This window comes from Bos taurus, chromosome 19 (genome assembly GCF_002263795.3).
Source record: "Bos taurus isolate L1 Dominette 01449 registration number 42190680 breed Hereford chromosome 19, ARS-UCD2.0, whole genome shotgun sequence".
NCBI lineage: Eukaryota > Metazoa > Chordata > Mammalia > Artiodactyla > Bovidae > Bos > Bos taurus.
Genome location: NC_037346.1, coordinates 26,497,195 through 26,511,002, shown reverse-complemented (window position 1 = coordinate 26,511,002; position 13,808 = coordinate 26,497,195). Strand labels below are relative to the sequence as shown.

At 56.1% G+C, this 13,808-nt stretch overlaps 1 protein-coding gene across 28 annotated transcripts in view; it reads left to right on the top strand.

Annotated features, from left to right (window-relative positions):
* Positions 1-13,808, top strand: part of MINK1 (misshapen like kinase 1) — a 47,060-nt gene that overhangs the window by 25,884 nt on the left and 7,368 nt on the right. For 16 of the 28 annotated variants that reach the window (XM_024980166.2, XM_024980165.2, XM_024980164.2 and 13 more), the window contains 12 exon segments: positions 4,521-4,586; positions 6,235-6,291; positions 6,393-6,518; positions 8,282-8,392; positions 8,766-8,856; positions 9,249-9,379; positions 9,700-9,754; positions 9,865-9,943; positions 10,175-10,350; positions 10,765-10,834; positions 11,183-11,396; positions 13,113-13,229. In XM_024980166.2, the coding sequence (XP_024835934.1) occupies positions 4,521-4,586; positions 6,235-6,291; positions 6,393-6,518; positions 8,282-8,392; positions 8,766-8,856; positions 9,249-9,379; positions 9,700-9,754; positions 9,865-9,943; positions 10,175-10,350; positions 10,765-10,834; positions 11,183-11,396; positions 13,113-13,229 (1,293 nt within the window). 28 annotated transcript variants of the gene reach the window in all.

Below are 13,808 nucleotides of genomic sequence, written 5' to 3'. Positions count from 1 at the left end.
TGTGCCTCCTTTCAGATCCCTGATGCTTCCTTTCACCTGTTAGTAACTCCCCAAAGCAGCACAGCCTCTCCGAAAGAGGCCACTGACTTCCACATTGGAATTACCCAGGAGATCTGTTAAACATACAGATTCCCCTCCTCACCCCAGACCTGCAGTGCTAAATAGGAATCTCTGGAGCAGGATCTAGGATTCTCACATATCCTAAAGCATCCTGTCTAGCTTCCGTTCCCAAGCTTTTCCAGCCTTATGCAGGCCCCAGGCTCCCGCTTAGCAAATGATCTTCCCTCCGATGTAATCACCTAAGTCACAGTCACTGGGAATTCATGGAGCTCCCCCATCTTCTTTTGTCTTTAATCTCGACAGAGCAGTGACTCTTCACGTCTCGTTTCTTCCTGTCCTTCTCTCGCCCTCCTTCATTTAGTTACCTGTACCCTTGACCCCGTCCCTTTCCACCTGCCAGCTGAACAAGAACCAGGCTGCTGAGAACAGAGTCTGAGCACCAAGGCACAGAGCTGGAGGAGGCTCCAGAGCTGTGCCCTTGTGCAGACGGGCAGGCCAGGACCGCCTGGTGGGTTCCCAGGAGCAGAGCATTTCCCTTTGGGGATGCCCCTTCTAGATCACCATCAAAGAGGGTCGCCATGCATGCAGACAGGCAGATATATGAAGGGCCCATATCTGAAGCCAGATCAATGCATTAAATCATATTTGAACTGTGTATTATGTATTTCTGGGCATTCTGAATCCTTGAGTATGGCACTGTTGTATTTGATCAGTGCTGTAATCCACTGATGCAGTTTACATACAAATAGATGCATATGCACCCATATATATCATTAAACAGCAAGTTGTCAGGCATCAGCATTCGCTTTTTAGTCTTCTTCCCTTAAGTATTTGAGATCTTCCCTATTTTGAAAACCCTCTTGTCTGACTTTGCTCCCTCCTCTAGCCGTCATCTGCTTTTCCCCTTCCTCTCCAAGTCGGACTTCTCCAGCAAGGGTGCTGCCCCCAGAGCCTTCACTTCCTCATCACTCCACCTCCCCCCAGCCCCCGTCATCTGCTCTCACCACTATGGTCTGCACGGGGATGCCCAGTGGGGCCTTGGCGCTGAGGCCAGTGACGCTTTTCTCAGTCCCCTCTGACCACCTCCCCTCTGGTGTCTGTTCCTCTGCTCGCCCGTGTGCAGCACGTGGCCCTTCCTCAGGGGCTGGCCTTGGCCCTTCTAGTCCTCATTCCCTGTGCACCCACCCTGAACACCATTTCCCACACTCACGAACGGTCTTTAAATCTTAACCCTCAGACCCTTGTTTCTAGCTGCCTGGTAGACATTGACTTCTATGCATCCGTAGACATCTCAAACTTAACATCCAAACCCAAGCTGCTGTCCCTCAGCAGGGCCTGGGCTTCCCTGCTCTTCAGTTCTTGTCACCACTCAGACACTACCTCTTCCAGGGAGCCTGCCTTAGATTCCCACCCTGAGTCAAATTCTGTCCCCTGAAACCGCAGAGCTGGTTTATTACCCAGTCCAGCTTCCTCTTAGCTGTGTGAGGAAGACAGGCCCTGGACAGTTAAATACTTGCTCAGGGACACATAGCTATGTCCCCCTAGAAATCACTCTCCAGCGCTCTTTCCGCTACTCCAGACTGGAGTGCCTTCCATTGCTCTCATGGAGCATAACCACCGGGTGTCCACGTGTCCACGCTGGGGTGCTTGGCCTGTCTGGAAAATCACATGGCCCTTGAGGGGCTGTCCGTGGTTCTCATACAGCATGGTTGAGATCCCCATTGTGCCTCACTGAGAACTTGTCACATAGTCAGATAAATATTTAATGGATAAATGGAAGAAGACAAAGTCACTTGGCAGATCTCCCCAGATTAGGGCCCAGGACAGGGCCAATGTAGACACTCAGGCAGTATTTAGCGGTTGTCTGATGATGGGGCAACTTTAAGCATCTGGCTGAGGTGTTTGGACTCCCTTCTGGGCAGAGGAGCAAACTCAGGAAGGCAGGGTGAAGCAGAAGGCAGGGTGGCGAGGCAGGCGCTCCAGGAGGGAGGGGGTGGAGGGATGGGCCTGGAGTAGCAGCTTCGGGAATGGAGAGGAGGAGACACATGGGCATCTTGAAAGAAGGAACTGGGGAGAGGATGCTGCCAAGGTGGGGCTTGGGTGAGGGTGGTGCTGTCGTTGAGCAGAGTGGGACCAGGCCTCCGTGGAGCATGTTCCCTAGAGGATGTTTCAGACCAGGACTCCTGTGTCACACGCACAGTCTCAACTTAATTCTCAGAATAACCCTTTCAAGTAAGTGTGGTCAGCCTGGCCGGGGGTCAGGAAACAGGCTTGAGACCATTAAATCCATGTCTGAACGTGAGTGTCTGACCTCACAGGCTGTCCTTTTCATCCCTTGGTGCCTCCCAAACAGAGCCTAAGGAGTCAGACTGGGAGCTCAGGTTACAACTTCTGTTTGTGTTGATCCAAGGTGATGATGCTGTGTCATTGTGACTCTGCCAGGCCGCTCTTATCCCCCTCTTAGATTAGGAACATCAGAAAATCAAGTCCATGCGTCCTTTCTCCTGTCTCCGTCCATTTCAGAAAGAATTAAGATGCAAGAAAGGACTTCCCAATGGTTAAGAGTTTAGAGGCCCCAGGATGGATGAGGCCATTCTCTGGGAGAGATTTTTTAGGGAAGTGAGTTCCCTTCAAGCCTCTGAGTCTAGACTTGCAGGTGGATAAGATAACTTCTTCTAGGTCCCTTGCAGCTCTCAGGTTCAAGCAGACCTCTTATCAGCCCCTCTCCCTTTCCTGTGGGGCCTGCTGATTTTTAGACCTATTCAAGGGTTTTGTTTTGTTTTATTTAGTAACTTAAGTTGGAGCTAAGTAATTGAACACAGGGAGAAGGCGATGGCACCCCATTCCAGTACTCTTGCCTGGAAAATCCCATGGATGGAGGAGCCTGGTAGGCTGCAGTCCATGGGGTCGCTAAAAGTCGGACACGACTGAGCAACTTCACTTTCACTTTTCACTTTCAGGCATTGGAGAAGGAAATGGCAACCCACTCCAGTGTTCTTGCCTGGAGAATCCCAGGGACGGGGGAGCCTTGTGGGCTGCTGTCTATGGGGTCGCACGGAGTCGGACACGACTGAAGCGACTTAGCAGCAGCAATTGAACATAGAACCAGGAAATTCTTGGTCTGGCCAGCTCAAGCCCCTTCAGAGCAGGTGGAAGGAGTCTCTCTGCAGCTTCTGTCAAGGCTCCCGCAAACCTGGCCAGTTCTGGAATGTTCTTTCAGGCTGCTGCTTGCAAAGCCCGGAGCTAGGTGCTGGACAGGCAAGTAAGCAGGGAGGATTCAGTCCCTTCCTTCCAGGATTTGCAGACAAGTTGGTGCATAGTTACGGCGTGTGGAGGCACGGGCTCTGATGAGGATGTCTGGGAACCGGGCCACATTTCCGGTCCTCCCAGGACGTTCCTGAGGCGGGGGTCTCCCTGGTCTCCAGCCCATCCAGGTTACCTTCCACGTCCCCTTGCTTCAGTGGGTGAAGGAGGAGGCGTTCTTTTGATTTATTTGGTTTTGGGAGTTTCTTTGGTTGTTTTTACAGAAACCCTATCTTGGTTTTCAAAACCAGAGAGAAAGGAACTTTATATGATATACTTTGAGGATTGTGGGCAACGAGGCACAGGTGTTGGCTGGGGAGTTTGTTTCCTGAGGGCATGTGCCTCCCCTCCATCCTGCAGGTGGGGGAGAGCCTGCCTGTGACCCCAGGCGCCCCTGGCCGGCCTTGGCTTGCATCCCCACCTCCCAATCCCTCTCTCTCAGAAAGGAGCCCTGCCCAGAGGGTGCCGGTGGCCTCCTTGCAGCTGCGCTGCTCAGCTCAGCAGGCCATGAGCCCCTTTGGAGGCATTTGTCTGAGCCCTGCGGGCCCTCGCCCCTCCTCTCCTGGTTCCACTTGGCTCCAAACAAGGGGAACTGAAAGTTCTCCCTTCACACTGCCTCTCCCTGCTCTCCATCCCCCGTCCTGCTCCAGATCCCTCTACCCCACCAAATGCTGGGAGCCCTGGGCTCAGGACTGGGAAAGGGGAGAAGGTGGCTCGCGTGCTCCAGCTCCTCCTAGCTTTCCTCATCCCTGCTTTTATTTTCACTGCACATGTGCCTGTGCCAGGCACAGACCTAATAAGCATTTTGTGGGCGTTTGAAGTTGCCACCAGCCCAGAGGTGGGTACTCAGGTGTCCCCCCATGCGGATGAGGCCACAGGCTCTCAGAGGTCGTCACTGAGTCTGAAAGCAGCAGCCTGTCTAAATAGCCAGCGGGGCTCTGCCTCCTGTTTTCTCTCCCCTTCTTCTGGCTTTCCCCTCCCCAAACATGAACTCTGACCCAGTCCTGGAAAAGGGCAGCTCTCCATCAGCCCCCCAGCAGCTCCATTAACACAGTCATTCTCAACTCCTGGTCGAACAGCCTTCCCCGAGGCCTCTAGCTCGTTTTCCTGTTCTGAAGTGCATATACCTCATTCTTTCTTTCCCCCTGCCCCCTCAGGACCCTGCAGGCATCTTCGAGCTGGTAGAGGTGGTCGGCAATGGCACCTACGGACAGGTGTACAAGGTGAGGCTATGGGTGTGGCGGGAGGGGGCCCTCTCCCATGGGCCTCTCTGGAGTGGGCTGTGGTCTGGAGATTTGACAGGGGCTGGAGGGATTACAGGGGCCCGGGGCCCTGGGAAAGGAGGGGGCCCAGGGAGGGAGAGGAAAGGGATAAAGTCAGGAGGAAAGGAAGCAGCGAGAGGCGGGTGTTTTTGCTGGCCTCTACCTCTGAGCTTAGAACCAGCCCTGGGTGTGGCAGGAACAGTCTGGAGCTGGGTGGGGTGAGGAACGGGGACATGCAGGGCAATGGGAAGGGTATGGGGACATGTGTGACTGAGCTCAGAAGTACAGGTTTGGCTTCTCCTGAGTCCACAGGAGACCTAGGACTCGGGGTTGGTGGGACCTAGAGGGGGCACCCTCAGCAGAGGGGAACCCACTTTCTTGAGCCCCCCTGACCGGCCTGCAGCAGGACTGGGACCGGAGCTCAAGCCTTCTGCTTTTGAGGCTGCCTCCCTCCCCCGCCTCCACAGCAGTGGCATTTCCTCGACCACGGACTGTGGCTTTTGGCCTGGCCAGTCTGGCCCTTCACGTGGTCTAACCACCGGTCACACTCCACGGGGGAGGCAGCCACAGCAGAGAGGTACTCAAGGTGGATGCTGCCCCCAGGCACGCGCCTGGCTGCTTCGGCTCTAACTATGGCACTCAGCCTCTTCACGAGCCTCCTGTGTCTCAGGGGCCAGGGTTTCCTGGGTCACTGGGACTACCCACCTCTTACCCTTCTTCTCTGTAAGCTTGGAAAGCAGGTGCACCCCCACCCCAATCACCCCATCTCTTGCCTAGTTGTTGCCATGGAAATAGCAGCTCTATGTTCTGCTTCTCTGGGCTTAGGGGTCGTGAAAAACTGCTGGGGATAAAAATAATCCTTGGGCTGGCAGTCCCCCCTACACACACACCTTTCTCTTCCCCAGGAAGCCTTGGACTTTCCTACTGGAGCCTGAGATGACTCCTGCTAGGAATTTTGGAAGGATGATGGGGGGGCAGAAGGGGAATGGCAGGAACACGCTCTAGAAGTTTCTTCCCATTCGCACTGGTGGTGGGGTATCCACACAGCAGTCAGCCCTCCCGTGTTTCTCCCAAGTTCCCTAAAATCTCAGTCCTGTCTACTCTCTCCTGTTAACAGTAATAAAAAGCCCTGTGTATATGGCTGGGGGTGGGGGTGATTCTGGGAAAGGCCCCCTGTCCAGAGAGGTGAATCAGGAGAGGACCCAGGCAGTCTGTCTTGCATAGAAGATGCTGGAGAGGCAAAGCCCTCCTCTCCCAGCCGCCTCTCCCAGCTCCATGCCGCTCCATCTGAGGATGGAGAGGGAGCCCTCACTCGCTGCTCTAACTTTCAGACAAGGCTATCTAAGCCAGAGAGGCTGGGACAAAGCACAAGTGTCTCTCCCTCATCCCTCTTGAGTGTTTCAGGAGAGGAGACCCTTCGTCTTTATCCAGCTTAGCACTTGGAATCCAGGCACGGTGATTTTCCTACGACCGACTCATAAACTGAGGTGTCTAGCCAGGGGCATTTTCTAAGAAAGAAAGCAGCCAAAAATTGTGGGCTCTCCCTGAATTAAGCCCCTTCCGAGTGCAGACCTGACCCCCCACCCGTGCCTGGCTCTCCATCCTGCAGGGTCGGCATGTCAAGACTGGGCAGCTGGCTGCCATCAAAGTCATGGACGTCACGGAGGTAAGGCGTGTATAGGGCAGGGGGAGGGTCGGAGTGTTGAGAAGGGGGCTTGCGGGCGGGGCGGGGGGACTCTCAGGGTTCACCTCTCCCTATTCACGTAGGATGAGGAGGAAGAGATCAAACAGGAGATCAACATGTTGAAAAAATACTCTCACCACCGCAACATCGCCACCTACTATGGGGCTTTCATCAAGAAGAGCCCCCCAGGGAACGACGACCAGCTCTGGGTGAGGAGCGCCCCTCGCCTGCCCCAGTTAGTGCATCTGTTCTCCTGCCTCTGAGCACAGATCCTGGGAAAGCAGGACATCTAATCTGTGCGGGTGGTGGCAAGACTTGGGCCCCTCCCAGCAGCGCACAAGCCTCTCAGGATGATTACTTTCCAATTACTTGGCCACAGCTCGCTTAGCTCTTTGGGGCCTCCCCCAAATTCCCTCCAGGCTTGGAACATTCCTAAGAGTCATCGCCTTCCCGGCCTGGGCACTGTTGCCCGCTAATTCCCCGGCCTCACCCTTTCTGGGGCTCAGCCCAGCCTGGAGGAGAGGGCAGCAGGGAACACAGCCATGGCTGGGGGACTGGGCCTCAGACCAGGTCCCCCTCCCAGCAGTTGCTGCTGCTCCCCCATCCCTGGGATTCTCCAGGCAAGAACACTGGAGTGGGTTGCCAGTTCCTTCTCCAATACATGAAAGTGAAAATGAAGTTGCTCAGTCGCTAGACAAGTACTTACTGAGCGCCCTCTGTGTACCCTGCACAGATAATCATGAGTTGTGGTCCCTGCCTCCAAGGCACTTAGTCTTTTTTGGGTGGGGAGAGACACACGTAGAGAAAGGCAACCAGCTGTGTGTAGTGGGAGATTAAGGGCTAGAAGCTGAGTGCTAGTGACCCGGCGCCCCCTTGTGGACCCCATCCTCCCCTCCAGCTATGGGAGGGGCGCCCCAGATGTGCAAATTACCTCTTTGGCGCATGCAAATACAGGCACCTCAAGCCACCTTTTTTTTTTTTTTGCATTGGATGCAGCTTGTAGGAAACATACAGTGAAAACATTTGGATGGGCGTACTGATCCCCTGGGATTTGTTTGGCCTCTGCTTTGGGTCCCTGGAGGTGGGAAACATACAGTGAAAACATTTGGACGGGCGTACTGGTCCCTCAGGATTTGTTTGGCCTCTGTTGTGAGTCCCTAGAGGTGCCGGCCAGCCGGAGTTCTTCTCATCTCCAGCCTCGGCCTGGCCTGTTTACAGACATTGTGCTGAAGCCTCAGATTCCCTTCTGCAGCTCTCTGGTAGCCCTTGGGCTCTGTCTTGTCTCTCTAGCAGACCTGGGGACTTGCTGACTTGAGCCCCTTTCTTGTCTCTCTCAAGGGTTGGCCAGCTTTTCCTTTGAATGGCCAGACAGTAAATATTTGGGGCTCTGCGGGTCATAAGCTTCTAACAACTACTCAGCTCAGCCATAGACAATGCAGAGATGAAAACAGGAATGTCCCTTGACTCCAAAGAGCTTTATTTAAGACGCTAAGATTCAGTTTCATGTGATTCTTTGATTTTTATTTCAGCCATTTAAAAATGTAAAAACCATGCTCAGCCTCTTGGCTATAGATTGCCGGACCCCTGCTCCAGAGCGGTGGTTCTTCACTCTCTGTTTGGGCTTTATGGGTCCCAGTGAGGATCTGATGGAAGCTTTGGCCCCTGCCGCAGGGAAAATGCACAAACCCATGTCATTCTGTCTGCAAGTTCAGGGATTCCCTGGGGTCCTCTTCTGGACCCAGACCATCACCTCCCTCAGCCCACCTGCCCTGTATCTCCCAACTGTGTCTCCTTCCCCTTTCTCTCCTAATCTCACCAAGTTCTGTGGCTTTTACTAGGGGTCTCATGGCCCCTGCTCTCCAGCTCATACCAATTCTGACCCAAGGACTCCAGTCCTCCCCCACGGGCCTGGCACGGGAAGGAGGCCTTGCCTGACAGATACTTTTCCCTCCGGTCCTCCCTGGGACCATAGCTGGTGATGGAGTTCTGTGGTGCTGGTTCTGTAACGGACTTGGTGAAGAACACGAAAGGGAATGCCCTGAAGGAGGACTGTATAGCCTACATCTGCAGGGAGATTCTCCGGGTGAGTGCCAGGTCCCTCCCTGCCTCCTCCTCCCATCTCCCTGGAAGTGGGCCTTCCCTGCACTCACAGGGAAGGAGCTGGAACTGTGCCCCCTTGAAGGAACAGATGGCCTGATGCGGGTGTGGGTGGAGAACCCTCAGAGGGACCCAGCGCCTCTGTTTCCCAGCTCTGCCCTTTCCTTGGGGCCCTGCAGCTGGATCCTCCAGAGCCTCCAGTCTGAGGACACTACCCTCAAAGCTGAGCCTTAACCTGGGCTCCTGGCTCCCAGGTGGAGAGGGACAGCTCCCCCAGCCCAGCCCAGCCAGGTGCCTCCCCAGCCCCTCAACTCACATCCTTGTCCTCTAACACCAAGAATACTTCCTCCCACCCCCAGGGTCTGGCCCATCTCCACGCCCACAAGGTGATCCACCGAGACATCAAGGGGCAGAACGTGCTGCTGACAGAGAATGCCGAGGTCAAGCTAGGTACGCCGACGCCTTCTGACCTCTAGCACGGAGTTGGGGACCCGTTTGTTCATTCCCTCTAGTGGCTCAAGCCCACCTGTCTACGGGCTGGGGGATTTGCTCCCCACCTTCTGCTGAACACTGCTGGAGAAGCTTTTTGTGTGCTCCCTGGTGTGTCCTGGTGCTGTGCCAGCCCCTCTGGGGAGATGGGTTTGTTTGGCCCCTTCTGCCTGGAATGCTGTCCCTTGGTCCTTTCACTCTGGTTTCTCCCCCAGACACTGGAAGACTAGTTCAGGGCCTTTGGGATGGATGCTGATGGGGTGAAGAGGTGGCCGGGTGGGGCTCACACAGGACAGCCCAGAGGGGGCCGCAGGTGCAGCGTTCCGTCATGGCCTTTGCCTCTGCCCTCCCAGTGGATTTCGGGGTGAGCGCACAGCTGGACCGCACCGTGGGCAGGCGGAACACGTTCATCGGGACCCCCTATTGGATGGCCCCCGAGGTCATCGCCTGTGATGAGAACCCTGATGCCACCTACGATTACAGGGTACGGGCGGGGAGGCAGCCAAGGGTAGGAAGTGAGATGGGGGCAATGGGGAGGTTGAAAATATTGGGAGCTTGAGCAAGTCAGGGAATGAAATGAAGGCCCAGGGTTGTGTTAGCAGTGAGAGGCAAGGGAAGGGTTTGTGACCAGGAAAGTACGGATGGGGAAGGTGGGGTAGCTGGAGGACAGTGAGGGTTGGAGCAGAGGGGCCTCAGGAAGGGTATGGACCAGGAAGCAACCCGGGGAGGAGAGGCTGGGGATAGTGGGAGAGGGGAGTTAGTGGTCAGCAGCGTTCACCGGTCCCTCTTTTCATGCCTCTGCAGAGTGACATTTGGTCTCTAGGAATCACAGCCATCGAGATGGCAGAGGGAGCCCCCCGTAAGTGCAGGGTTTGGGAACAAAGGGAGGGCCCAGAAGGAGCTGTAGGGAGGAGGTGGGGTCATGGGAGGCCGGTGAGACCAGCTGATGGTGCCTCTTCTGTGTTCCAGCTCTGTGTGACATGCACCCCATGCGAGCCCTCTTCCTCATCCCCCGGAACCCACCGCCCAGGCTCAAGTCCAAGAAATGGTAGGTCTTGGGGGATTGGTGTTTAACAAGGAGGCCCCCGCAAACAAGGCCTCCACCTTACCCCCTACCCCCAGGCCTGGGTCTGCACTGCCGAAGAGGGGGTGGGTAGGGGGCGCGCCTGGTGTGGGCAACACGGGGAGATGGGAGGGAAGTGGGTGACTTTTGGATGAATGAGTCCCCCCTTCTTCCTGGAACCACCCCCTTTCCGACATGAGCCACCATCGTCTCCAGGTCTAAGAAGTTCATTGACTTCATTGACACGTGTCTCATCAAGGCTTACCTGAGCCGCCCACCCACCGAGCAGCTGCTCAAGTTCCCGTTCATCCGAGACCAGCCCACCGAGCGGCAGGTCCGCATCCAGCTCAAGGACCACATCGACAGATCCCGGAAGAAGCGAGGCGAGAAAGGTCAGTGGGCGGGGAGGGAGGTGGAGGGTCTGGAACACATGTCCGCGCCCCTGCTCCTCTTCAGCCCTGGCTCCCCCTCAGGCCCCCTTCCAGGCCCAGCTCTCCCTGTCCAAGGAGATCTCCTTTCCCAAACTTCCAACCCCAGAGGGCTTTTTCCACCTTACCTGGGGAGGTCTAGAACTGCTCATGCACATGTGTGAATGCACGGACACTCCCACCCACATCCCGCCCACCATGGGGTCCTCTCCCCATCTCTGTCAAGGCCCAAACCTGGGACCCGCTGTCACCCCCATTGCTCCAAGGAGGCGTGCCATCCAGACGGACCTTCCTGGTTATCCCCATCTAAGGTTTCCCTAGCCCAGGGTGGGGTCTGGGGCACTGGGTGAAGAAACAGCAGTGATCTCCCCCCTGCAGAGGAGACGGAATACGAGTACAGCGGCAGCGAAGAGGAGGACGACAGCCATGGAGAGGAAGGGGAGCCAAGGTGGGCCTGGCAGGCGGAGGTGGGGGACTGTCACTGTCCGAGGGACAACAGTGGCCCTTGGCTTGGGGACTCAGCCTGGGGGTGGTGGACACAGACAGGTGGACCCATGGGACGGAGGCCCTGTGTGCTGAGACGGAGCAGAACAAATGCAGGAGCTGGAGGGAACTCAGGGCTGCAGGCTGGGGTGTTGAAGGAGTGCGAGCCCAAGGCGGGGCAGAGGGAGGACAGGTCTTCATTATCCGGGAGCAACCGAGGCGACCCCGTCTGGTTTGCTGAAGCACCTGTTCAGGGCTCCCAGGGGGGAGGGTGACTTCTGACCCCGATACTCCCGTGTACCATCTTGCCCAGCTCCATCATGAACGTGCCGGGGGAGTCGACCCTCCGCCGGGAATTCCTCCGGCTCCAGCAGGAGAACAAGAGCAACTCGGAGGCTTTAAAGCAGCAGCAGCAGCAGCTGCAGCAGCAGCAACAGCGAGACCCGGAGGCGCACATCAAACACCTCCTGCACCAGCGCCAGCGGCGCATCGAGGAGCAGAAGGAGGAGCGGCGGAGGGTTGAGGAGGTGTGGGGGCGGGGCACGTCGAGGGGCGGGCCCTCCTGGAAGGACCTGACCTGACCAGGTCCTGGTCCCACTGCTGGTCTGCTGGTGTGCTTAGGGCAACATGAAGAAGAGGGAGCGAGGGGGGCCAGCCCCCCTGCCTTCAGACTTGCAGGGAAGGGCTCTGTCCTCTCTGAGAGGCCCCTAAGGCACCTGCCAGGCCAGTGTGGGTGGTAGTACCCTCAGCGTCCCTTCAGAGCGAAGTTTTCTAAAAAGTCACTGTCACCCCTTCCTCGTGTCTATATGTAAACCTCAGCTCTGGGGTTTGTCTGCTCTGTTTCCCTTCAGACCTGCGGAGGCTGAGGGTCTCTGCTCAAACCCCTCCATGTCCTGGGCACCTGTCCCTCCAGCAGGTGCCCAGTCTGTAGGTGAATAAGATCCCTCAAAAGGCCTTCCTTTTACTTATGGTTGTTGGGCCTTGGATTTGCTTCCTACAAGCTTGTCCAGCACACTAATTGGAGGTGGATGGCAGAAATTAATTTTAATTAATAGAGAATCTTACTTTTAAGTAGCTGCAGTTTTTTAAATCCCAATTTAAAAAATACTTTGTATGTGTGTATAAAGGTATTTATTTTGCAGGGGGCATGGTGGGGAAGAAGAGACGTAGATTGGTTAAAATTTTGCCTTAAACGATGGGATTTTTGTTGAAACAGTTACATGATCCAAAGTTCATGGAGGGCTGAGCTTAATTTAAAAATTATCTAAGCAGTAGGCTTCCCTGATAGCTCAGTTGATAAAGAATCCACCTGCAATGCAGGAGACCCTGGTTCGATTCCTGGGTCAGGAAGATCCCCTGGAGAAGGGATAGGCTACCCACTCCACTATTCTGGCCTGGAAAATTCCATGGACTGTTTAGTCCACAGGGTCACAAAGAGTCGAACACAACTGAGTGACTTTCACTTTCAAGCAGCAGGAGATAGGCGGAAGCCTCCACACTGCCTGTGTACTGCTCCCCAAAGTGGGCCCCTGTCTTCATTGAACGAAAATAATTTTCAAGAAAGGCTGCTCATGAGAGCCTAGTACAAACTATTCTTAATGAATATGGCTTTCAGGTAGCAGAGTAACCAAAATCTGTGTCTACCAAGGTGTTTCCTGGAGAAGGCCTGATGTATCTTTAGGGCTTGTGCTCTTTCCTTCTTTCCTTCCTTTATTTATTTATTTTTTGGCAGAAAGATTGTGAAAGTTATTAAGTGAATGTGACCTGGGCTACTGATGGTGCCCAGGGTCCCTTGCTAAGTCACTTTTCTGTGCATGGGCACCTGGTGCCCTCTTGTGGCTGAAGGCTGCCACTGCAGCCCACTCCCTTTGGCCTTTAGGGTCCAGGTTCATTTGCTGGGATATGGGGGACACTGTTGTGGACTCTGGGTTTTGTCTGTTTGGTGACGGAATGGATAGGGGACGGTTTTATCCAAGTAGGCCTCCTCCTCTTGGCAGCTCCCATCCCAAGCCCGCAGCCATTTAGACAGCAGCTCCTCCCGAGCCAGGCCGCTGTGGGCTCTCGTGTGAGGGTAGGTAGGTTTGTAGAATCAAGTTGAAGCCACCCACTCTCACCGCCATCCCCAGTGAGATGGAGCCTAGCCCAGGAGGGACAGAAGCGGGCTGAGGTGGGCCCCTGCTTCCGCCTGCAGTGCTGCCCTGTGTCGGTGCGGGCCTTCAGGCTGCCTGTCCCCTCACCTGCAGCAACAGCGACGGGAGCGGGAGCAGCGGAAGCTGCAGGAGAAGGAGCAGCAGCGGCGGCTGGAGGACATGCAGGCCCTGCGGCGGGAGGAGGAGCGGCGGCAGGCCGAGCGCGAGCAGGTACAGCGCCCCCAGTGCACACCGGACTCACCCCTTCCCGCCCTGGCCTCCCCTCCTGCTCCTGCTGCCTGCCTGCCCTGCTCCCCAGGCCCCTTCCCCTTCTCTCCCTCCCCCGGAATTCCTCCTATCTTTTCCAGCTTCACTCTCTCTCTCTGTTTTCTCCCACCCTTCAACCCCCTACCCTGGCTCCCTGCCCTCCTCCTGTCTCTGTGCCTTCATTCCCCATCTCTTTGCCCCCCGCCCTGACTCCTGCCTCCTGCACTGTCCCTCATGGGGCCTCTGCCCCGGTGTCCCCCTCATTCCCTGCCTCTGTGGGGCTCATCCCACCCCGGACTCTCTCTTACTCTCCCCCACTCCCCACCCCGGCCTCCTCCTCATCCTCACCCCACTGACCCCATCCTCCAACTCCTTCGCCGCCGCTGCCGCCCCCCACCCCCCTGCCTCTCCCTCTCTCCCTGCCCTCTGCCCCCCACCCCGCCCCCCAGGAGTATATCCGTCACAGGCTAGAGGAGGAGCAGCGACAGCTCGAGATCCTTCAGCAACAGCTGCTCCAGGAACAGGCCCTGCTGCTGGTAACGG